General features: G+C 49.9%; 1 protein-coding gene across 1 annotated transcript; it reads left to right on the forward strand.

The window, feature by feature from the left end:
- The first annotated feature begins 18,590 nt into the window (after positions 1–18,590).
- On the forward strand, positions 18,591–22,977 carry TMEM250 (transmembrane protein 250). Its single transcript, XM_059828940.1, has 3 exons — positions 18,591–18,639; positions 20,061–20,240; positions 22,393–22,977. The coding sequence occupies exon 3, from the start codon at positions 22,526–22,528 to the stop codon at positions 22,943–22,945; it is 420 nt and encodes a 139-aa protein (XP_059684923.1). The 5' UTR covers positions 18,591–18,639; positions 20,061–20,240; positions 22,393–22,525; the 3' UTR covers positions 22,946–22,977.
- Positions 22,978–25,579: the final 2,602 nt, after the last annotated feature.

Below are 25,579 nucleotides of genomic sequence, written 5' to 3' on the forward strand. Positions count from 1 at the left end.
CCCAAGGGCCAAGTCCTGCTGCACTGGTGACTGGTTCCATTTCGGGTGCTGTCTTCCCCTGGTAACCCCACTCTTTTACTTGCTGGGGTCTCCCTACATTGACTGTTGACCCCGAGCTGGAGTCACTGTACACTGGGACTAGCAGGAGCAGAACTGGCTCTGTAGTCAGCTCTTTCTGGAGGGGCTGTAGCTGTCAGCATCGCTGTACTTGCACACAGAGTTTACCTTCCTGTAGTCTTCCCCAGGCACCTTAAGGAGCTAAGTGATTATTTCGCATTAAACGTCATTCTAACTGTAAAACAAACTTCCATCCCTCTCTGACCTTGGTGCACTGATTTCACGGGCTTGTTTTCGTACCTTGCTTTGTTCCCCTGAAGCAGATCCTGAATGAGGAACCCCCTGTTTAGCAGCAACAGCCCAGATCTTAAAAACTGGTGTAGGCAAAAATCTCTGCACATGTCTCGGTCTGAGCTCATGAATCAGTCAGATTAGGATGGCAGCAGGAAAACAACAAGCAAAGCCTCCAGGTCCAGTAGTACAAACTATCCATCTTTTAGGGATGCTTCTCTTTTGCACTGAGATAGAGAGATGTCATCCTGGCATTTCGCTAGGCAGGATCCCTGGAAAGCAATGGAGAAACCGTCTCGGCTTTCTCTGATGTCTGGAGCAGAAGTGCCATTTGCGAAAGCAGCAATGTCCCCAGCAGGGACAGACACTGTCCCGTCTGCAGAGCACCGCAGAAAACGAGGAAAGGATCTGGCATCTCTTCTGCTCTGTGATGGTCCAACCAGGGCCCAAGAGTCTGAAGTCCTTCTCTCTTGACAGTCTCTTCCAGGGTGCAATGTATCTTAGTCATTTGTACTAATAATTTATTACAGAATTAAGTGTATTGCATAGGAAGCGTGCCAGTAATGCTTTGCCAGTGTATGTACAACGCTTTGTTAATTAAAAATATTAGGCAATATAGACTTCATTGTTATGAATTAATCAGTTTAATTATGAAGAGGATAAAGTATCATAGTTAAAATAATAGCTTTTGTCATACACCAAGGTGAACGCCTGGCATGTGATACATATTTTTTTCCTCTAAATAGTAAATCATTGCCCATGTTTGTGTTTTCCCTCCCCGTCGCACTGTGTGGTCACCAAGCTGCTGCCAAGGTGGAGCACAGGGGGAGCGAAAGGGGACGTGCTCCCTTTTTCCCCTGTCTTTAGCCCACCCAAACCCTCTTTGGAGTTGCTTTTCCAAGGATGAAATCCACTCTGCCTGTTTTCGGAGTGCAGGCTGAAGGCTCAAAGGTTTCCGAGTGTGTTGCCCGTTCCAGTGAGGTGGCTGTAAGTCTTGGCCCAGGGGAGAAGAGGTTCATGAACAAAAACCCGCACCTGCACTGTGCTGTGGAGGGCTGCTCTCTGCCTGGCCCCTTCTCTTTTGTCCACTGTCCTTCTAAGCCAGCAATCATGGCTGTAGACCTTTTTATTGGGAATAGTGGGATCTTTTTCACTCTAAGAGGAAAAGATCAATTTGCTCTCTTCATTTAAAAAATGATTTATTCTCCTTTTATTTCACTCTCGTAAATCAGCCCTGGCCCAGGCTCCAGGAGGACAGGCTCTGGAACGAATAAAATGCTGAAGCTTGGGGATGTAAATAAAAACTGAATCCCAAACAGATTCCAGGCATCCTCTGGAGCCAAAGATTCATCTCAAAGAAAAATAACAGGATGGCACAGGTTCAGGGCAGTGACAAGCTCCTGAGCCGCGATGTCGCATTGCTTGCATGAGCAGTCTACAGCTGCAGTGGCTCTGCACTGATCCTGCTATCAGTCACCCTGGAGTGACCCCGCTGTCCCCGGCCAGCAGGTATGAGGGAGACGGAAAATGACCCTTGGTGCAAGAGAGCAGCACTGTGGACCCCCCTGCACCCCAGACACTGCTGCGCGTGAGCCAGGGCGAGCCCCGCTGTACCCAGGGAGATCCGTTTGCTCGGATAGCTATGCACACACAATTGCACAGACCCGAGCTGTGCAACAGCAGTCCCAGGACTTGCTGATTTGGTAGGAGCTGCATGCGCCTGAGAGGCAGGGAAGTGTGGGAATGGGGAGCAATCCCGGGGCCAGTACAAAACCAGAGGCTGCTGCAGCTGGGAAGGGCCATTGCCATGCGCAGCGCTCGCTGGCCCAGCAGCACGGAGCTCCTGCTCCTGCTGCACTCGCTTCAGACCTGCTGGTATTCGGGTGGAGGGCTGGGAGCCCATGTGACAACCTCACGGGACTGCTGGAGGTATCCAAGTCTATTTCCCTTATTTACTTGGGGGATTACTCTTTTCTCTTGGGTAGGAGTGGAGTGCAAGGGGGGTTGGAGGAGGTTTAATCCCCGAGACAAGAGGAAACCTTCGAAAAGGTTAATTGCTGGGCTTTGCATTTTGTGTAGTGTGGCTGCTCACGTTACAGCAGCGATGCCATCTGCTCAGCGCAGCCCGCTGCCCTGCATAATTCACCAGCTTCGCATGTCGGTGTTCGGGTGAGCGCTTGTGGGCTATTCATGAGGAAGTTACCTTTAGGCAGAGCTCAGGTAACCGGTTACCCGACACCCCAGACTGACTTCTGCTCTCTTGTCCTTTTGCCCTTATGGTTCCTGCCCCCAGGCAGTGGGAGCTGATGTCCAGGGAGGAGGCGATGGAGAGGAGCCTGCTGGGTGGTCTCTCCCCAGCCTCCTCCTGCAAAGGCACAGGGCCCTGTCCTGTCCCCAGCGGGTGCCGCTCCCCACCCTGCCCTGCTCAAGGGTCGCCCTTTCACCCCAGCAGCACCCGAGTCGCTCCTTTGGACTGGAATAGCAGGTTTGGTGCTATCCAACCCAGCTCCTTGCCCTGTGTATGTGGGCATGGACACAGGTCGTGCAAGGACACTTCATTTTTCTTCCCCTGTTAAAAGCTCAACCCGTTTGGAAATGCCCTCTTGCTTCTTGAATGGCCACAAGCTCATGCAGGACTTCACCTGCTGCCGCAGGCGCGCTTTAGGGCTCCAGGCTGCCCAATACGCCGCTTTACCGACCACATTGAGGTAATTAATGTACTGCAGCAGCACAACGTGATCAGGATTTTTTCCTACCTCTTCATACCCAGGCCTTATGTGGGGTAAGTCGTTTCCACGAGGGTTTTTAACTTGATATTGAGTCGGTCTCCTCTGCCAGCGCACCCTTCTCATCTCCGTTGTGTAACCCGAGTTCTCGCCCCTAGTTTAATAGCTACCTCTCCATGAATATTTAACCAAGGATCTTAGCAGATGAGCTCCAGCTAACATGTGGCAAACAGATTTCCAGTACAATAGGGCCTACTAAAATGATGATGCATAAAAGAACCCTGGAAGGAAAGGGAAGGTTCACGTTCTGGAAAGGGAAAGGCGGCTTGTACACGGCGAGCTCCAACCGGCTGCTCCAGTTAGCTGAGAAAGAGGAGCACGGGGGCTCTGGCAGAGCACGCAAGGAGTGCACTGGTGAGAGACGGAGACAGAAACAGCTCGGGCAAATAAACCAGAGCTCTTTTGGTTGGCCTAAAGCCTTGTCTACGTGAGTTTGGAGTGGTTTGATTGATACTGCAACCTGCCCTGTGAGCATCCACAGCGGTCCCTCTGGCCCGGGAGCCATCTCTAACGAGGCAGCAGCAAATGCATAGGGGAAGAGTTTAGAAAAAGAGCAACCCTCCTGCTGTTCACTGCTGCCCCTCCAGCAACCCGCCGACCAGACACCTCCCGGGTTGAAAGCTGTAGATGGACATAAAATGCGCAAATTTGTGTCGTCTTTTTCTAGCTCCTTCACAGCGATAACTTACACAACATCCTCCAGCAGTGAGTTCCACAGTTCATTAATGCTCTGGGGAAAAAAAATTCAGCCTGCTGCCTGTTAATTTTACTGCGTGCCACTTAATTCTTCTACAGAGAGGAACCAAAAATAATTATTTTTTACTCCTTTTCTTGGGTGCAATCATGATTATTTGCAGATACCTACTGTATACAGTTTCTCAATATACTCTACTCAGGTAAATCTGTGGTTCTGAGGTTCATTAATCATGAAAGTGAGGATTAATTTCAGATCTAATGAGAGATTAATTTGGCAATTTCCATTCACCAATGAGGTGAAAAACAGCAGTGCTGTCAATAGCAAAAGGTCTTTCTGCTCTATTGAACAGCCTGAATATTAGCAATAATCTCTGCTGCTTTCTTCAGCCAAAAAAGAGATGCTCTGACCCCCACCCCCCAAGGACTCATTAATGATAAAGGGCCCAGATTACCAAATTAAACGGAATTACTTTGACCCAAGTAAGGGCAACAGGTTAATTTTTGCATAAACCATGGCCGTGTTCGTGCCTGAATTGCTCTCCAGTCCCATGCCCACATGCGGGGCTCAGAGGACACTGAGAGGTGAAGGTCTCCAGAAGTCTGTGCTGCTGAAATATTGGTTATTTCACCGGGTTTCCCTTGTGAGAAGGATGAGCAGGATTTACAAGGCAGGGCTGATTTGAACTGAAGCAGCCATTTGCACAGAATAATTTCCTTTTCAAGCCCTAAATTCAGACTTTATGGCTTCCCCTGCTCTTTTTGGTCTGCTGTGTGTTCTCCCCAGGTTCCCACTTGCTGTTCGCACAGCTTGAAGCCAGAGACTGCCCTGCCAGGGACAAGGAGAGGTGGCAATAGCCTGCACTCACAGCCTGGCAAATGTAAATCAGGACACTCTTTCCAGTTTTTAATCCCTGTACGTGCTTATATTTCAAGAGGAAATACACCACCAAAGGCAGGCAGTGAGAGCAGGGGGGCTTGAAGCTTTTAACAGAGCTGGACTTTGGATCTGTGGATGGAGACACAGCTTCTTGGGAGACAAATCCAACAACTGATGAGATGAAGGCTTGGCCACCTCTTAGAAAGTCCAGCCAGGAAAGCTGGCACAAAGCCTGACTTAACTTCCACGCTTCTGGGACCAACAAGAGTCTCCCTCCTAATACACACTTGCAACAGGATTTTTAAAAAATCTTGTATGGGAGCGGTCAAGAGATCCCTCAGGAAAACACGTGAGGCTTTGAAAAAGGAGCCTCAGCAGTCAGGGCTCTTGCTGCGGAAGGAGGAGCAGGGTCTGCCTCGCCCAGCCTGCTCCGACCCACCTCCTCTCCCAGAGCCTCCTTGCTCCTTCCCAGCTGCTTGGTTTCTCCAGGGCAAAGCAGGGCTCCTCTGCGCTGCAGAGCCTGGGGTGCTGCCGGGGGTGGCCCCAAGGCGAGCGGGGTGCAGGCTGCTCCGTGAGCGACTTCGCACATTGTGCTAAGCTCTGCAATTTATTGGTGTTAGTGAGGTTAATGTACTATTACTTTGCATATTAATAATATCTTATTACATTTGTTCTTAAGAGTGGTATCATGTTGAGGCAACGAGGATTAATGGCACCTCAGTAATATTTACATATTTACATTATTAAAAAGCAATACATCTTTTAGACAGCCCCATGCATGGTCTAGAATTGCAGATGCTGTTCCTAAGCCCACCGCAGCCTTCACCCCCGATAGCTGTCCTGCTCATAGCCATCCATCCCGGGTCTTCAGCAGCTTCAGCTGGAGTGAGAAGACATGGGCACCCACTGGGCAGAGCCTGTGGCTTCTGACACCCGTCTCCTGCTAAGCCCACCCATCTGCCTGGCCATATCCCTCACGCCTCCCTCCTACTCCATGGTCCCAGTGAAGACCTCACCTCTCCTAAATGTCCGAGCGAAGGGTGCCCAAACCTCCCACCCCCTCAGCGTCGGGGAGATGGTGGGGGGACGCAGCGGGATGGTGGTTCCCTCCCCGGCGTGGCTAACACCGATGGACAAGGGAGAAAAGGTTTCTCCCTCACCAGCAGCTCCCATCGCTCCCCCAGGGAAAGGCTCTGCGACTCAGCTGGAGGCTCCCAGTCACCTCCACAGTCCTAAACTTAATTAAAGCTGCCAGCTTCTAATTAAACCACTTAATTAAGTGCCACATTGTCAGTAGGTAAAGATGGAACAGACTTAATTATTTAACACAATGACACAGAAGAAAAAACCCCACTTTAAAAGCGTGACACCTCCTAGGTGGGCAGGAGCCCACCCAGCCTTGCCCTGTGCCACCCCGCGGTGCCAGCAGCCCAGCCAGCGTTCCCAGCAGCAGCCCGATGTGAGCAAGGCCTTTTGGAGCTATTTTGAGTTTCTCCAGAAAGGAGATATCTAAAATTTCTAATAATCGCACCGTACCACCCCTGCCTGGGGCACTCCCAGGGGGGTCAGCGCCTGTCTTCTTGCCAGCTCTCTGCTCTCCCGAATCGCCCCCAGATGTGGATCATTAACCCCAGAGCATGGGGGTGGCATCCTGGCCCCGCTGAATCAATGAGCAGAACCCAGCTGCCTCCCCAAGGTCAGGTCTTTGCCTTCACGAACTCGCAGAGGGTGCTCAGCAGAGGCTCTCCCTGCCCCAGGGCCTCGCAGAGCAGCACTCTGCTTCACCCACCAGCTACTCTGTCTTATTTCAATCTTCCTTTTAAAACTTCTCTGGCTAAATGCTCCTGTCTGAAGGGGTGATGTAACCTAAGTGACTCCCAGGCTGGCATTCTGCAGGTAAGATTAATGACAATGTCTTGTCAATAAATCCATAAAGACCCCAAACCCGGTGATGAACGTGCAGAAGGTAAAGGCAATGGTTAATATCTTCAAAATAGGCCCCAGAGCCTTTGAGTGCAGGGAAAGAGGAAAGCACCGGTGACCCTTGTTAATCTTTTTATTGGCTCCAGCAGCTATTGGCACCTTTCGCTGGCCAGAAATTTGCAAGTCTTTGGGGAGCAATGATTTCACAGTCGGGGTCTCTTTGAGAGAGAAAAAAAATCCCTTTGCTCCTAAAATGGGACCATTCTTCCAAATGAAAATTGACATTTTGGTTTGAACTTCACGACCTCCAGTAATCACACTAATGGCCTTAGCTGGCTGGCTGGGAGGGAGCTGGCTGTGGCCAGGACTGATGGGACCTGTATGGATCGCTGGAAATGGGCCGGGAGATGAGGACAGGAGAGGCTGCTAACGGTGGGCTCTAACTGGCCAAGGCACTGCAGGTAATTTCTGACCTGCTCTAGAGACTTTCAACTGCATCAGGTTTGATCATGGGTATTGGCAAAGACATTGGGAAAGCAGTCACTGAGTGCTCTCGGCCATCCATCCATGCACCCGCACGTCCATCCATCCATGCCGAGCTGTCAAAGCTAACGAACACCCATGGAGCTGTCTGGTTAGCTGCAGCGGTGTCAGGAGCAGGGCTAGCTGGGGGCAGTTCCTGATGTGCACTTGCTGGAGAGCAGACCACAGCTCCCGGCTCTTTTGGACGCGGCCGATGGGCCTCAAGGACCAGCAACGCTGGGTGAGGCTGGAGAGGGGCTCCCTGCCAGCCCCCTCGGCCCCGGGGCCCGAGCCCGGCTGTGCACGGTGGTGGCCGGGAGCAGCACAAGGCTGCTGGTTCCCACCGCCGTGGTATTGCGGGAGCAGCCCCTGCCAGGGTGAAGCTGGAGGCAGGTTTCCCTTTGGCCCCTCTGCAGACACACAGTGGGTGAAGGTGCCCCCACCTCACCTCCTCGCTGACTTCTTTAAGCACATGCACTTTTCATGAACTCTTAACAGAAGGAGAAATTGTTTAGTCGAAAGAGTTGCTCCCTGCAGTAATCTGTAAAAATGAGAAGGGAAGAAACACAATACGCCAGAGTCGAGACCATAAACCCAACTGACCAAGCCCTGAGCAGCCCCAGCCAGGTCACATTAACTTCCAGGCTGAACACGTTGAATTAGTATTGCCCAGCACTTAGGACTTTGCTCCCTGCAAGGTGTTGCTGACATTTTTTCTAGGTTATTTTCAGACCTTCAGTGTATTTTCACTGGGAGCGTGGAAGGCTCTTGCCTTCTCCCTGCTATGTTTTTTCTTCATTGCTGATTTTAGAAAACTCATGTAAACATCTCTCTTACATGCACACACACAGAGAAAGCTCTGGTGCAACCCCCTGCAGCGGGCAGCGGCTGCCAAGGTCCTGCCCGCAGAGCCTGCCAGCCTTCCACTGCTTGGCCCTGCTTCAAAAGACTTCAGGGTGAGGAGGGGGCACTGGGGCTGAGACACTTCCCTAAGAAAACCCTCATCCCCCTGAAACCTCTCCATTTTATAGCTTGTCCATGGGTTGTAAAATTGGAAAACTTTAACACGTATTATTCTTCAGCTGCAATCCGTGACGGCCTGCCCGGGGAGCTGGGTCACCCTCCAGGGCCAGCCAGCCAGGCAAGCAGCAAAGCTCTCGCCTCTTCGGGATGCTGCCACCGCCATGGGAAATCCAGGCGGGCGCTGGTGTTTGTTGATGTCTCTGCAGCAGCCCGGGCGTGCAGCGATGCCACGTTTCGGGGAGGTGACGGGAGAGGTGGTACAGAGCAGCCGCTTTGCCCAGCTGAGGCGTTTTACGGCAAAGCTGAGGCGTTTTACGCAGGCTGTCCTCCCGGGTGCGGGGAGCGTGTCGGCTGGGCACAAGCAGATCTGGAGGTGACAAATGCAGCCTTGGGTTAACTTCCCCATGCTCTTTACTTTCCTGGGTGCAAACAGGGGACCTGTGAGACCTCCCTGAGTGAGTTGTCACAGGTCTGGGCAGGAAAAGTGATGCTATTCCCACTAAAAAGAGGGGAAATGGTTTGGGAGTCGGACAGGAGGGAGGATCTCTCTGGCCACCCAGCGCAGCTCCTCCTCTGGCAAGGGTGACCTGTGCCGGGGCGCCGTGTTTCCACAATGAAGCAGCCAAGAAAAGAGTTTCCCCTTCCTCCTGTTCGCGCAAACCTCCTCGCCATCTGAAGTGTCTGTCCATCAATCTGCTTAATACAAAGGACCGATTTTTAAGTAGTATTGAATAAATTTAAATGAAGTTGCCGCTGTCCGGAGGCATTACGCAGCGTGCCTTGAGCCGGCTGCGCCGACTCTCCTGATGGATGGATGCAGCCCCGTGGCAGCTCGGGAGGACCCAACACACCTGGGGCAGCTCTGCTCCTCCGGCATGGCCGAAACTCCTGGCAAAGTTGAGTTCTGGCATCAGATAAAAATTCTTGGACCATTCAGATGGAAATCCCCGCGGATGGCGCAGTGTCGTTATCCGCCTGCATCGTGGTAGCCGGGGTCAGGAGTTGGCTGTAACTAAGAATGCAAAAGGGTCCTTTTATTTTATTTTTTTAATACCTCATTTAGTAGGTTAATATTCCATGTTATTTTAGGCTGCTTTCTCTATACATCTGCCACCCAAGCCCATACAGATGTTTTAGGATTCTTTAATCCTGACAAAGGACTTAGCGTTAAGGAAAAATGGGTTACATAAAGATCCTTATCTCCTTAAGAAAGAAAGCATGTTTTGGGCATATTGTGTACAAAACAAGACTAAAATAGAGGCAGAACATTCTGGGGCCACTTACCAGATGTCCAGGCTGGAGGACGTGGGTCTGGTTTGCCTGCAGTTTTCCTGCCTGTCTCCCAGACCAGCGCTGCCGGGGTGCCCCATGGCAGAGCAGCAGCCTGGGACAGGCACTGCTGGGCGAAGAATGAGGCATTTTTTTTGTAGGAGGCAAAATTACCAGCACTGACATGGCACAGGGAAATTACCGAGCTCTTATAACTTCCCACTAACAGCAGCCTCCTGGATTAGACAGCAGGAGTTTTGCTTGGGAGAGGACTTTTCCCAGGACATCATCCTCAGGCTGATTCTTGTTCCTCTCTGTCGAGGGCAGGAAAGGTCACCCCAAGCTATACGCCTCTGCGAGCCCTGAGCTGCCGGAGTTTCCAGGCTGACGTACAGTATTTCATCCCGTAAAATTGACAAAGTTCTCACATTTTCGTGACTTCAGATTGATCCAGCCCATGTAAATTACAAAAAGGAGTTGCAATCCTCTGGGGTCTGAGGCAGAATATCAAAAGAGCATGGGCTCATGCTGCTTTAATTAAAACTTAGTTTAATTAAAAACCTTGAGAGCTTTATTAGACTCAGTAATTGATTTAATTTTCTTGTGGAATTCTATTACAAAACATTTCCAGCACGTTGGCTTTGGGATCCTGGCTCCAGGACCGTCCTCCCTGAACAGCACCTTTGCCCTCTCCAAGGGGCAAAACACAAGCTCCTTCTTGGCCAGCCAAATCCCTGAGCCTCCCGGGGCATTCCCACCCAGCGGGGCTCTGACGGCTCTTCCTGGCTGAAACAGGCAGCAGCCTCAAAGCTCTCACCCTTGTAACATTAAGTCACTCCCTGTCTCTCTGCTAACAGGGCAGCCAAACTCATCTCCTCCTTCAAAAAGGAGCTGGGGCAATAGCTGCATGCGAGACTCGTGCGCTCAAACATGCTCTGATCTCTCCAAGGTGATATGAGAAACCCTCCGGGGTCTCTCTAGGTCTGTGCCTGCTTTAGCGCTCTCGGATAACCATGGTTTTGGCAAATAGACTATTTGCAGGGTGAAGGTAGGAAGCCCTAATCCCCATCATGAAAGATTTTGTGGCAATTCCCAAAGGCGAGAGTGCTCGATGCCTCGGTGGACTACCCAGATGGGCTGGCACGCTAACACTTGGCCTTGCTAAATTCCCTTTTCGCTCCCAGCTCTGCTCTCCACTTGCCGCCTTAAACTAAAGCGTGTGTGGCTCAGTGCTGGGAATCAGCTGCCACATTTCACCCCCATCCCGGGCTGTATTTCTGTGGCAGAAAGGACTGGCAGGGGGAAGAGCTCTGTGAGTTGCCCCGACATCACCTCCCCAGCCATCTGGCAGTGGATGCTCTAGAAAGAAGCCTGGTGTTAAAGCCTTTCTGGCCAGGACACAGGGAATCAAACTGTAAAATAAGAATAATAAAAAAAACCCCACCACACAATGATTGTCTGATCTATATTTATTTCATAACATCCAGAATTAATAGGATACAGGAGTTAAAGCAACCATGGCAACTGAATGCAGAAAGGGCTGTCCTTGTAAATAAATGAATTCATAAATAACTCACAAGTGCTGATATAAAAAGTCATGGGAATCTAATGCAATGCTAATGCAATTCAAGCCTTCCCTTTTTTACATGCAGTATTAGAATATTAGGTGCGCCTTGCTTTGCTCTGTGCTACAAGTGTCATTCTTAAGATAATAGAACTTGCTAATTGTACGAGGCGCCAGGCTGTGATTGATGAGGGCTTTGGGTTTTTGTCTCCTCCATGTTCTTGCTTGCAAAATGTTGCACCATGAAGTCACAGGCTGATCTGCCGGCAAGAAATTCAGGAAAGTTAGGGAGAAAGGAGCACGATTCACCCTGCCACGCTCCCTGAGCAGGGTGCTGCAGGGGCACCCACCAGCCGGGCGCAGGGTCTTTGAAAAGACACTGCTATTAAATGTGGATATGTATGAAGATAGTTTTGTCTCATAAATCCTTTGTTCCTTTTTTCTTGATCATTTTTATTGATACGGATGTTGCTGCTATTATGATGCTGGAAGGTCATTTTCTCCTTTGCACCACACAGCCTAAGCATAAGCAATGTCAAAAAGACTCCCGAAATGTTTAAGCAGCAGAAGTTTCTCCCAAACTGTCAGCAAAGCATTTTTCTACATTGAGGCTAAACTCTTCCTCAGGCCCCTTGGGCAGCCGGTGCCGATTCTCCTGCGAACACGGGGGCAAAATTCAGGTCAGCAGTTTGCCCAACAGAACGGAGAGTTTGGTTTATCCCCCAGGTACCAGAGGCAGAGGTGGTGCGGGGGCCTGCGGGGCCACGGGCGGTGCGGGGGGCTCCCACCGGGGTCCTTCCCCATGCACCCCGTTCCCATCTCGCCTCTTTGGCACCTCAGGGGCGACGGGACAGGACAGCCCCGGCGCTGGGACCGGGGAGAGGGGCAGCGCGCCTCTTAGCACCTCTTTGCAGAGAGCCTTTGCAGACCTTGGAGAAGAGGCTTCGCGCTGCGTAAGGCGCCGAATTCAAAGCTCGGGGGGGTTTGGAGCTGCTCTCTCCCCCCTCCCCCTCTGGCCGATGCCGGGGCCGCCGCCGCCGCAGCATCCCTGGGGCTGGAGCACCGCCACGCGGGACGCGGCCGCAGGCACAGCCCCGCGCTCGGCCACGCCGCGGGGCCCCGCGGGCCCCCCCACGGCCCCCGGGCCCCCCCACGCCCCCCGGGCCCCCCCACGCCCCGCGGGTGACACGCCGCGGGGACTCGGGGCTGATGCGCTTCCCGAGGTGGGAGGTGCTGTGCCTGAGGTTTCGGGGTGGGAGCCGGTCACCTGCGCGTCCCGGCTGCTTTAAAAAGCAAAAGAGTGATAAACCCAAGAACTCTTACAGTGATTTCCCTTAAAATATTATGGCGGTATTTTGTGCAGCCTAACGGAAAGCACTGGAGGATTCCTGGCCCTAATGCTGAAGGTGATGCCATCGCAGCTCATCCCGGCGAGCGGGGGGCTTGGGCGCTGACCGACGCTCTGTCGTGATGCTTAAGAAATACAGGCGAACTCTGCTTGCCATTGATCTCAGAAAAATGAATGCTGTCTCTAAATTGGACATTCAGCCGCTGCCCAGAGTAGATGGCTTCATTGATTCACACCAGAGGGATGGACGCGGGGGGGGAGCGCGGGGAAATACACCTTTGCCAAGCGAAGGTTTGTCTCCACTCTCTGCTGTCACTCTCCATCTTCCCCGAGCGCCTGCCCCTTCCTTGCGGGCAGGTGTTGGATAACTGAGGCTTGAGCATCGGAAGAGGGATGGAAGGAGAACTGAACTGGCTGGGGTAAAAGCTCAACTCTGCCTGGATGTCTTGGTGGTGGTTGTGTTTTCTTCATCATCTGTTTTTCTCCCGGAAATTGTTGGGGAATGACGGAGTGAGATCCGGTCTGTGTTTCCTCACTGAAGGGCTCAGTCTGAGTCCTCACGTTTTGCCCAGGGCCGGGCTCCCAGGGCGGTTATTCACGTTTAGCTGCTGGTGGTGCTGGCTATTTATGTGCAGAGCCATGATGTGCTCCTGTCGCAAACCCTGCCCCAGAGCCTTTCTGCTCTGAGTGCTGGTGAGGTGCTGAGCACCCTCCTGGGCTGTTAAAATACCTCTGAAAACAGAGACGGGGGCACTGGAAACGCTAGAGAGGAGCCATGCCCCAGCTCTGCTGCTGACCCAGGGGGCAGGTTCCTGTTGCTAAAATGACCCTAGAGCACACAGATCTCCTGACGGGTCCATGTGATGAGTTCAAGAGGCCTCGGCTGCTACTACCAGGACATGATTTGAGACATGTTATTAATGAATGGAAAACCAGGCAACTGAGATTCCCAGAGAAAAGGTGTTATTTTGCCCTGAAAGATCACCCTCTGAGAAGTGCTTGGCTTCCCAGAGCTGGGAGGCTTCCCGAGCCTGCCTGCCGAACCTCAGCTTCACAAGGCAGATACGGATGGGGTCTGTTTTAACGCCTCGTGTGTACATTCGACCTAGCCTAGGAATGAGCAGAAGGCAATAATGACACTTCTCCATGAGAGTTTTCTGCATAATAGGCGGTTTCTGACATCAGACAGATCGGGGCTAGCCAACATGATGCAGCAACAAGCTTTGGCAGGAGTCCTGTCCCTGGCAAAGCGGCCGATTCTATTTTCATTTGTTTTAGAGACAGTTTCTCACCCACCATATGTGTGCAGCTGGCTCCTGCTCCAGCCCCCGGAGGTCAGCAGGAATCTTTCCATGACTCCAGTGTCTCTAAAGTAACTACCTACCCGTTCTCCAGAGGTGGAGGGAATAGCTGGGCTAGTGAGGCTCTGTCTTTCGCTACGTTATCAGGGCCGTTAAGTGTCCCCACTATAGGATGACACACATTTTTTATGTATATCAACCTTTTGTGGGTTCACTGGGATCCCACCCACGCTGGCGCTGGTCCTTCTCTTTCTGTCCGGTTCCATGCGGCGGGGAGGGAGCAGTTTGCAGGGGCAGAGGGGAGGCAGGCTGCCCCAGCCCCACCGCGCATCCCCCGGCCTTGCCGGCTTTTAGAGCAGTGAAGGCTGGCGGCAGCACCGGGCAGATTATTATGCCAGAAAGCATGCTGATGTGTCACGTATATCGAATACATCAAACATTACTGTCTCACCATGCCTCACACGAACCATTTATTTCTTTAGAAACTGCAGACTGGTCTAGTTTTATATTTCGCAAGTCACCTGTAAAATATATATCTATAAAAGTATTACAGGAGCTAGGATTCCTGCAGGGACGTGGCAGCCTGCCCTCATTGTGCTCTGCAACCTTACCATCTGCACTGGGATTTCCATTTGTACCTGGCACTGCTGCTTTCCAGCTTCGCAGTCTGTATTCCAGTTGGGGGTGTGGTGACGCGTGTACATCACCCACTTCCCTCCGTTTCCAATGCTACTGCAACCCCGAATAACACCGCAAGCCAAGGCTGCCGCTTCGCAGCCCCGCTGACTTCCCGGGGAGGTGGGAGAGCCGGAGAGCTGGGGGCTCAGCGCTGCTGGGGGGCTGCACGCGGGTATTGCAGGGCTGCAGAAGCGGGAATTGGTTCCACTTTCTGCTACACAGATTTTTATTTGATTAGTCTAATATACTCCATTATTATTTACCACATGCAAATCTCTTCAAACTGATTAAAGCTGACATTTCAGCTAAGAGATGAGATCTGGAAAGAAGTAATAAGGAGAAATTATTTCACAAGCTTTTGCACTTTAGATTTGCAGGGAGGATCGATTACATTTTAAATTTAAGGCCCAGACTTGACCCTAAATCTCCTTTAAGGAAAAGGAAAGAATTAATTCCTTAATTTGTTATATTTCAGCTTTACAGGCTGGCTCAGCAAAACCCAAGGGAGTTTGCACAAGATGCCGTTGGTTTTGAATGGTGTTTTTGGATACGACTGGAAGGCAGCAGTGAATGCTGGTTTGAAAAACATCATGTTAACACATTTATTATCTTTAAGACCTTAAGAATTATGGCTATAGAATTACTGTGCAAGGAGTTGTTTCTGAGTCACGGAAGGAAACTTGTTAGCTAGCTTTCTGGATATACCTTTCAGCACACAGATTTTTATTTACTGATTTCTACTGGTGACCAAACAGTGCTAGGTGCTACACATTTATAAAGCACAATCCCCGTTTCAAATAACTGGTGACAAAAATGGTCAGTTAGCCTGTGGAGAGTATATTTGGCAAAGAGAGAGAGAAAAAGAGAAAAAGAGAGAGAGGGAGAGTTTTGCAATGATGAGTTCATTCCCACAGCAGCTGTATGGACATTGTTATTTTTTGTAAAACAGGTATAGAAAGGTTAAAGACCAAATAAGGGTCTGATTTTCAGAGGTCTAGGTATTTTATAGGGTTGAATACCTTACAGCCTCCTTCATATGAACCTGTAAATGAGAACGTCTCTATAAGACCTTGCTTACGCTTGCAAAAATGAGATGTTTAGCTCTCTACAAGTAATAGTATTGAAAGCTTTTTCTAGACAGGGGTCAGACCCATTTTATTGTAAGTGCAGATCCATTCAAGGTGCAAAAGGATTGAGCTAAAGGACATCTCAGTATTACAGGGTTGTTACTCCAGCTCCAGCCTAAATGGCTTGACCAAGGCGAAAGTATGAATCAGTGCCAGAAAGCAGAGCTGGAAGTCGCAGTTCCTAGCCTTGCGTTCAGAGCAAAAGATGACATTTGCAAAATGAGTAAAAAATGTGGAGGGAATGCCTACCTCGGTTTGACTTCCTCACTCATCTCAGGTTGAAATGAGATTGACTCCGTGGGCTAACACTGAAGTCATTCATCCAGACAAGGTCTATCCATGACGGGCATTTAAAATCTCTAACTGGAAAAAATTCCCCCCCAAAATGGGAATAAGAAGATCTTTCCATTATAAAATGATTGTGACGACTCAGCTGTTACTTTTTTGCCCTCAGCCTAGAAAGCATTTCTTGCATTCTTGTCTCAGCACACTACCTTAGCGGCCCTTCATGTGCAGCACCATAGTAATTTATCATTACCCAGTCTCCAAATTATTCTAGTGTTGATTAAATTAGTAAATGCAATCACAATCTGAAGCAAGTTAATTGAGAGAATTTATTTGGCCCTGACAGTTTTATGCATGTTTGATTAAGTATTATAAGGTTTGTTTTTGATTTTGCATAATTTAACTTTAAATCCTGCACTGGGGGGGGCCATCAACTATTAATGACTGAAATAAACTCTTTTAAGATGCATATATTTATGATTTATTTCTAAACGCAGTATCTTCCAGATTTTTTTTGTTCTGTTGCCAAAGTGACAAATATGTTTAAAGTAATATTTTGAGCCATTCGGTTCATGCTATAAATCTTGTGAAATGTATACAATTCATTAAAAGTTTTGAAAGAAGTACAAGTTAGCATTTATATTGCAACAAGTGACATATAAATGTGTATGTTTGTCTTCAAAGCGTGCCATAAAATATATCAGCACTAGCTGGCCGCTGTGACTAGTACTAATGGCACGCTCTCTGGGCTGATGATAAGTTTCATCACAAATCTTCAACGCTGTCAACACAAAACTGTTCAATCAACAGGAATATGAGTTGTGTCTTTAGTAAAATTAGCACAGGAAAGAAATACAACCCAGAGCGCTGCCGGAGTGTTGTGGGCGGGTTCCCTTCGGGCTGAACTACAAGTGCTCCTTCAGGATCTTACCTCTTTGAATGTCAAAGCTTCAATTCATGCCTGACCTGAGGACAGTTTCTTTTTTATGAAGACACATGTTCATTTAAGCAGCAAAAGGGACAAAATATTTCAGGCAGAAAACTGAATAGGGCTGTCTTGCTTTTTTTGTCATCCTGACCTAAGATATTAAAAGGGTCGGTCTTGGCACTGCTGCTGCTGCATCGCACCCTTGCACGCACGGGTTTGGGTTGTGGGGTTGCTCAGTGGAGCTGCCTGGGTTTTTCTGGAGGCTAGGAAAGACCTTGCCCACCCCGAGTGGTTCCTGCAGGATGCCAGGAGCCCCCCTTTGCAGCACCTGCATTCAGCAACATCCCCGTAATTCTCCAAGGCAAAGCTGGAAAGCCAAAGTACCGTCATAATTTTGTTGCTTGGGCTGAAATTCCCATCTCTGGGCTGTGGCTCCAGTCCCAGGCAATGGTGGAGGGAAATAAATGGAACGTGGCTCTCCTGCTTATTTAGTCACCGAACAGATGTTCCCAGTTTCATGCTATGGGGAAAATGCATGAGCTTCGCACCTCCCCTTCTCCCTCCCACCAGAAGGTACATGGGAGACACAGAAATGGCAGTTTGCTGGTACACCACCGCTTACTACCTTGCCTATAATTTCCCCTTGATGTACGTCCTGCACCTCAGGCCCCTCATTGTATTTGCAGAATAAAACTGCGCTGCAGGGCAGGCGCTACCGCAGGTGAAGGGGGAGGAACCAAAACAGAGCGAGCATCAGCGAGGCCGTTGGGACGCTGGGAGGTATTTGGCCTGGTGCCTCAACTGCCTGTGCAGTGCGGCAGGTCTCAGCATTGGCAGATGGCTGGAGTTATTATTATTTGACGTTTTTTCACCGTGGTAGTGCCTGACGGCAAGCAGGGCAGGGAGCCAATGACAAAGTTCTGTATTCTTTCCATTACGGAAAGGAATTCCTAATTATTCTAAGGAAAAACAGCAGGGAGGAAGTTCCTTTACTTCATTTTATGTATTGCTTTTGAATTTTCCTCCACCTGTTTGGTTTTTAGAAACCTTTTGGATCTTTCTGGCCTCTTCAGAGGTCTGGGTCTCCTACATTTGCTTTTCTAAAAGTGCTTGAGCTGCTTCAGCGGGGTGAGGCCCTGGGAGAAGCACGGTCCCTCCCGGGAGCACAGGCAGGAGCACCGCAGGCTCTCCCGGGACATGGACTCCCAACGCGTAGCTGCCTGCGCTGCCCCAGCTGCTCAGCAAGCCTGGATCCGACCCTTGAGCCCACACGCGGTATCTGCCTGGCCACGAATCCACGCTCAGTCAGAAAAGGTCCAACCGACGAGTGACTCGGAGAAATCTGTGCCACGCTCTTGCTTCAGGCAATGGCGTACGCTCTGCAGCTGATTCTTTTACTGGGGACGTTCCAGCACCCTCAGGACCCGGTCCAACCCCAGGCCACGGGGTCCGGGCAGCTGAAACCCCTGCGCCAGGTGACCAACCGAGCCGGACCCACGAGCCCCTCAGCGGTCCTGGCTGCCGGCCCGGTTTACGTTGGAAACGACCTTCCAGCCTCGGCAAGGCTTGTCTGCTACCCCTGCCTGGCCCCACACGCCGCAGGCGGGACCCCCCGGCACTCCCGGCAGAGCTGGGCCCGCCGCGGTGTTGGCACAACCGGCCGCCCCGGGCGCAGGCCGCTCTCCTCACCCCACGCCGCCTCCCCGTTGCCCGGGCAACGCGGCGCCCTCCCGCTTCCGGCCGGCGGGGGCGGCGCGGCGCGATGACGCCATCGTCGCGCGCCTGCTCGGCCGCTCCCTGACCGCCGCCGTCACCGTCGCCGCCACCGGCCGGAACCGGAGCGCCGCTGCCCCCTGCACATGCGCATTGCGGCGCTTGGCCGTAGGCCCGGGCCTTCCATCAGCCCGGGCCCGGGGCGCCTGGCCTCGGCGGCTGCCGCCCGACGGGAGGCCATGGGCAGGACGGTGAGTGCGGGGCGACGCCGCGGCGCCGGGGCTGGGGCTGGGGGCAGGCGGCGGCGGCCCGGGCCTCGCCTCGCTGCGGCGGCCGCCTCCGCCCCAGGCCCCTTCTGCGCGGCGGGGGTCGGCGGGTGCGCTGAGCCCGGTGGGTGTGACAGCGGGCGGTCACCGTCCGCGGAGGGCCGTGGGCCGCGGCCCCGCGCCTGCCGGGCTGGGCCTCGCGTGGCAGCACGGCTGCGGGCCGGGCCCGGGGGCCCCTGCGGCCGGACGCCCTGCGGCCCCACGCCGCTGCCTCCCGGGGCCTCGGCTTTCCCTGGGGTGAGTCGCAGCCGTGCCGCGGTGGCCGTGCGCGGCTGGCACTGCCCGCCCGCTCGGCGGGGCTCCGCGGTGGCCGGACTGGGCTTTGGACCTCGCAGGCCGCGGGGAAGTCCCGGCTGAGCTTCCTGCCCTCAGTTCCTTTCCCGAGTCGATGCGGTTTAATTTAGGATCTGGTAGGATGTAGGAGGAGTTCGAATTTCCCCTCCTTCCGGTACTCTCTGCTTTCATTTATCAGCACTAACCTTTATTTGTCATTGTCCCTAACCTTGTTTGGCTCCTTCTGGAACATTTTGGTCCCGCTGGTCCTGACTGATGGTCCTGTCATCTGTGAGCGTTGCGGTCTTTCTGTCATCCCTCCTCCACGAATTATGAGTACCCTGAGCAACAGCAGACCTTGCCTGGAATGTGTGATAGATGAAGAGAACTAGCACTGTATTTCGGTACCTTTCTCATCATACAGTCCATTTTTAAAGGACAGGGAGTGAAAGCTCACCAAAGGGAATAGTTATCCAGATTTTTAACTTCCTGATGAGGCCATCATTAATGTGATGCTTGGGGTGGCGGCAGCATGGCTGACATCGAGCTGCCTGGGCCTTAGCGTTGAAATCCTTTGAGCTGTAGGATGATACCCAGAAGAGACCGACTCGGCTTTCCAGCCTCACAGCGATGGGCTTTAAAACAGAAAAGCCCCAAACAATGACCTTGAGGCATGGGTGTCCAAATCTGTTTCTAAGCATCTTGTGCCAACATACAGGTTTGGGGGCCTGCTCCTCCATACTCTGGAAAACGATGGCCGTGCGTGCTCTCTGCATCATGTTTTGTACACTCTGGATGAACGTGATGTCTCTGTGATAGGAGGTGGGGACTGACAAGAGTTCTTTATCTGTGATTTGTCCTTTCCTGTCTTTGTGTATGGTGTTGAATACAAGCTAGCTGATTCTTCCCAGCATGTATCAGTAAGCTGTAATACATGTATTACTGAGCGCGTGATTCTTTTTAGAATCTTTATGGGATTAAAAATTCATGCTTGGGGAGGGGCCTTGTAATTCTGAACTTTTTAACACAGAAAATGAGCAAATTGCAACTTACTCTCTCGTTTTATCTTTTAGATCAACTCATATGTAGAATGTTGTGAGTCTCTGAAGCACCTTAGCAGTTTCTTTCACTCTTCCTAGAAGGCCAGGTGTCACAGGAAAACTTCACGTTTTTGTTTCAAGAATTAAGTGGCATCCAGAAACGGCAGCGGATTACCGACGTTCTGCTGAGTGGATGGCAGCACCGTTAAAAATGTAATCTTTCAGAAAGTTTATTTTATTCTCACAATGTCCCTCTGCTCGTGGCTGTTCCAGCGTTGATATTTATCTAAAGAGCGTGAATCTGCCAAAGGCTGTTTGTTTTTGTGGTGGGCATGGTAAATGGGAACAAGCCGCTGCTGTTCACAAAGAGTAAGTCTCTGCAGCTGAGCCGTTTGAGTGGTTTTCTTGGCTTCACCTATTGAAGGTTTTACCCGAATGAAAACTCCTCGTCTAAAACAGGGCTCAGACATGAAGCTGGTGTGTTGAGTTTGCCCCCTGTAAGCTACAGCTTATGCAAGCAGGGTTTGTGCTCCGTCACTCAGGCGTGGTCTTGCTGAGTGCTTTAATAGTGTAGCACTGATTTCCCTGTGGCTGCTCAGGGACTTGGATTAAGAAGCTATGTAAGAGTTTGCTGGAAAATGATAAGCTGTCTTCTGTGTCCTGGTGAAAGAGGAGGTGTAAGGAGAGGCTGCATTGTCAGAAATGGAACAATCTGAATCCAGAGTATGTGAATTTTAACCTATCTTGCTAATTTAGCCCTCCAAAAATATCTCTGAAAACAAACACTGAGCAGTATATACGCAGCACGTGGGAAGCGCGTTCAGTTGCATGCTCAGGCACAAAACTATGTTGTTTTTAAGTAGTCTTGGTTTAGTATCTGACCAATTTATGTCTTGCAAAATACATTCTTGTAACACACTTCCGAGCTGCTTAGTATTTCCTTTCTACAGACAGGAAATTATGGCAGAGAGGCACTTAAAATTACGAGGGTGTCTTTGATAATTGAGAACAGACCTCAATTTCCTAAATTCCTTAATCACGAGTTAACCCATGCTCCTTTTTATTAGTCCCTGATTCATGTAGAGCCAACAGATTGCCTGCAAGTTTCTGTAACGGCAAAAAGGAATTAGAACCTGGGGCCAAGCAGAAGAGATCAGAACTGCTATTTCCATTTACATGTAATTTGAGGCAGGAAGCAGTGAAGAGACTTACCCAGTGATGCACATCGTACAGAGGAGGTTTTTGATATCAAAGTACAATTGCCTGCAGCCTTATAATTTACTCTGCAATTAGGTTTGTTAGTAACAAAGTAAAAAATTCTTGAAGTAACTTTCAAATTACTTTAGTTTTAATTTTAAGAGTAATAGGATTTCTGGTTCAACAAAGGGAAGATCTGCCCAGATCTGAATGCCAGGTTCTAAGCGCCTGGGTGTGCGAGGAGGCTGGGGAAGTCCCTGCTGTTTTCTAGCATTATCTGATGAGTGCATTGTCATTTCATAATTCCCGGAATTTGGCACACCATAAGCCTGGGGTGAAGCAGGGAGCAGCTAACAGGCTACTGCTCATCACTCACATAACAACAGTGGGTGTGTGGAAGGATGTTAAGATTATAAATCCTAAACACTCCAGAAGATCAAGATATTCCACTTATCTCTGCAAGTCCCAAAGGGAGAAATAAACTAGTAGATGTCTTTGAAAGGCTGCCTTGCCATTGGATGCAATGACAGTGAGACCGCAAGGCTCAGCTGAGCAAGGGGAGGTACATCCTGTAGAGTGTGAAAAACATGATTGCCTCATTGTTCTTGCAAGACCTTCCATTATTTTCAGTTTGTTTATTTGGTGAAGCTTTGCCAAATTTTGAAATGAGCAGAAATCTAGAATCATCGCTGTGTCTGGGCTGTAGAATTCACTTGCAAAAGTACTCAGAGAACTTATTTTCTTTAAAGGAAATATGATTCAATGCAAACTCATACATTAGTATTACTACTCGCATGGGTGGACTGTTGCAGGACGGCTGTTTGATTAAGAAGGACCTGTGAATTAGCCAGGATAACTCCAGAGCAAAGTTCTCATCTTTCCTGCATTAACACTGTAAAGTTTATAACAGGTTATGACTAGTGGGGACATTGTACGCTACTAGGGAGCTGCTTGGAATCTGACTTGGTGATGATGGAAACAGAATTGTATTTCTATACGTCTGCCTGGTAAACAGTAAGCAAAGAAGCAAAGCAAAGTTGTTTTAAGCAAAGAAGTTGAGTTTTGCAAAGCAGTTGTAAGTAACCACCACGCTGGAGAGTCTCAGCCGTGCAGCCTCTCTTCCTGCTGGGGCTACTTAAATGTGTTTTCCTTCTCTGCCTTCCTGCAGGTCTCTTCCTTCCTGGAAATTCAGCAAAGAGTTAGCATTCCAAGGCTGTTGGATCTCTTCCATGTTAATGGATAATATTTGATATGTGCCCTGTAAATCCTGCCCTGGGACTCTGTGACCGGTGGGGTGCCTGATGCCTGTAATCCCCATTCCCCGCCGGGTCCGTTCGTTCCACGGCCCCCACACGACCTGCCTGCATTCGGCCTGTGGCCCGGTAAGGACCACTCACTTGGTGCGCACCAAGTACAACAATTTCGACATCTATCTCAAATCCCGATGGATGTATGGATTCATCCGTTTCCTGCTGTACTTCAGCTGCAGCCTGTTTACCTCCATCCTCTGGGTGGCACTCTCTATCTTGTTTTGCCTTCAGTACCTTGGCATCCGTATCTTTCTGCGTTTCCAGTACAAACTCTCCATCATCCTCCTCTTACTGGGGCGAAGGCGGGTAGACTTCAGCCTCATGAATGAACTGCTCATCTACGGAATTCATGTGACCATGCTGCTAGTGGGGGGGCTGGGATGGTGTTTCATGGTATTTGTGGATATGTAAATAAAACAAGCGCATGTGGGCTGAGAAGGTGACTTTTCTTCTACCCCAAAATGTGTCAATATCTTCTTTTTTTTATATATAAATTAATTTATTTATCAGTGCTACTTTCTATTGATAAAGTAACGTACTTGTTTCTGGAATTTGTATCTTTTTGAAGGTTGAGGTGCCATTTTGATTATCAAAGTGCAACACTTGATTGGGTGTTTTTTCTTTGCACAGTGCAAGTTAATATAAATTTCTTCTAGTCCATAGGAGCCTACCTTGCTGCTGTTCCTGTATTCCTGTGGGCACGAAAAAGGCAGTGATATATCTGGAGGACAGAGGCCAGATGACTTTGCACCCCATGCTCTTAATCCATCTTCACCCTTTTTCTAAAAATGCTCCTTAACGTCTCGGGCATGTAATACATATCCTACTTGACCAGTGTTATAGTTTCTCTATGTAGTTTGCATTTTGCGTATTCCCTGCTAAGAATATGGGGCCAAATTCGAGAGTGTAGGGGTCTGGGTTTTTTTTCTGTTTTGTTTTTAGATTTGTGCAAGACATGCTTTTGACCCACTGTTCTGTTCACGTTAACATAATTATATAGCTTTGAATGGCTTTGTCCTTTTCAGGCAGTTAGTGCTGAGTAATTGAGTCTTGCCCTAATAGAACAAATCCACGGGAGTGATGGGAGCAGAGTTTGATATCATGTGCTCTTGAAACTCCCAGTCACGGCAAATATGTTATCATTTTGCAGTGATTAAGGGGAATCCATCACAATGGTCCTTAGTATTTAGGTCTTGGCATTTGGTTCTACTCTTCCCTGAATTGATTAGTTCCAGTTTTCTCACACAGGTACTTCTATCTTACGGAGTATGGTGAGATGAGACTGTCTTACCTAGGAGAGATTGACAGCAGAGTACAATCTGAAATGGCAATAATTGTTCGCTGCGATTACAGAAAACATTCTCTCTCCTACCTCTGCAGCAGTGAGAGTGGGGTCACTGGAGAGCTTTACTAACAGCTCAAGAAGGGAGTTAAGCACTGAGCTCAGTTTTATGGATCTTGATCTAAGATCTCGGACTGTTCTTCTGCAGTCGGTCAAGTAGCTATTTATCAAGTCCAGAAGCTGGTTTAAAGTTTATTTTCATTCTGGTTTTGTTTGGTTTTCCTTATAATGGAATATTGCTCTTTTCCTTGTGTTCTTTAAAGAACTGTTTAAAAACAAGTTGGTAAAAATGATGGAGACCCTTTTTTTCCTCCCCTGAAATCACTGGAGTCGATCATAATGGAATAAGCAAGACGGGAAATATGTGACTGTTCTTTTATGATCTTTTTTGGTCTGAGATGTGAATGTGGTTGAGAACAAAGCCAGTTTGCACACAGGGAAGGATACTTCATATTTCAGCTTGTGAGTATTGCAGTCTTTTGCTGACATACTTTGATTTGTAGGCTTATGGATGCAAAATAGAGAAGCTTCTGTCTGAAGCCCAAAGCTAAAGCAAACCCAGAAATTATCTCATTATCAAGTGTTACAGATAATGCAGACTGAACGCACAGAGCTGAATAAATAATGGGCCGTGGTGGTGTGAACTTTAGATTAGCCCCGCGAGAGCCAAAGGCTGTTTCTGCAGGAAAGATGTAGTGTCAGCATATGTCACAAGCCGGTGTCGGGAAGTTTCCTCCTAACTAGAGCTCCCCAGAGCTGTGTTCTGGGATTGCTCTCGGGACTGCAGGTCCTCAGTGTCCTGCAGGTCAGAGCTACAGCTTGCTCTGTGGGCAGAGGGAATTCCCAGTAATTCCCCGCCCAGTGCTTTCCTCCCCAGTACAGCTGTCGCCTGGGGCATTGCGGCTCTGGTGTGCAGACTGCGGGACTCCTGGGGTGGCTGCGGTGGCTGCGCTCAAGAATTTCTGCAGGAAACATGTCACAGATGGCCAGCAAACAGCCCTGGTGCGAGCTGAGAGACCAGCTGGGACCCCAGCGAGGCACAGCCGAGAGCAGCCTGCCCTTTGCAGGGGGCACAGCATGGAGACTGGTTGGAGGTTGGATGGTAGGACCTTGTTTCACCTTGGAGCGGCTGTATTTCAGCTCTCCTTATAATGATGAGTAAAAGTGATTTGTGGTACATGTGGGTGGTGCTGTGTTCCCCACCCATGCCTGCCTCAGCTCATGGGTGCTCTATGTGACGAACACACTCGACTGCTTGACCGAACCTGTGGTAGTTTGGTTCAGGCTCTGACGGAAGTAAAGGTCTAGGCTGTGACCGGATCACGAACTTCGCTAGTTCCAACCTGTTCTTTGAAAACCCACACAGGAACAGAGTGACACGGTGAGCTTTGATGTATATGAGCTTGGAAACCGGAACACCGATCATGCGATTAACACATGAATAGCAGGTGGTTCTTCCAAGACTAATTTGGTCAAGGAACAAAGGAGGTTGTGGGTACAGGGAGTCTCATACTTACCTTTTCCATCGCATGTAATTTGACTAGGAGCCAACCGCTTTATTCCATAAATATGATAGCCTGAGTGAGCTTTTTTGAGCTCTCCCTGCTAAGCAGCTGGCTGCATGGCGGTGATCTCCCCTTGAGTTGGGACCCCTCTCAAGGTTACTCCTCGAGGTTGAGAGGCTCCTTACCAACTGCCGATCT

Source organism: Gavia stellata, chromosome 24 (genome assembly GCF_030936135.1).
Source record: "Gavia stellata isolate bGavSte3 chromosome 24, bGavSte3.hap2, whole genome shotgun sequence".
NCBI classification, from domain to species: domain Eukaryota; kingdom Metazoa; phylum Chordata; class Aves; order Gaviiformes; family Gaviidae; genus Gavia; species Gavia stellata.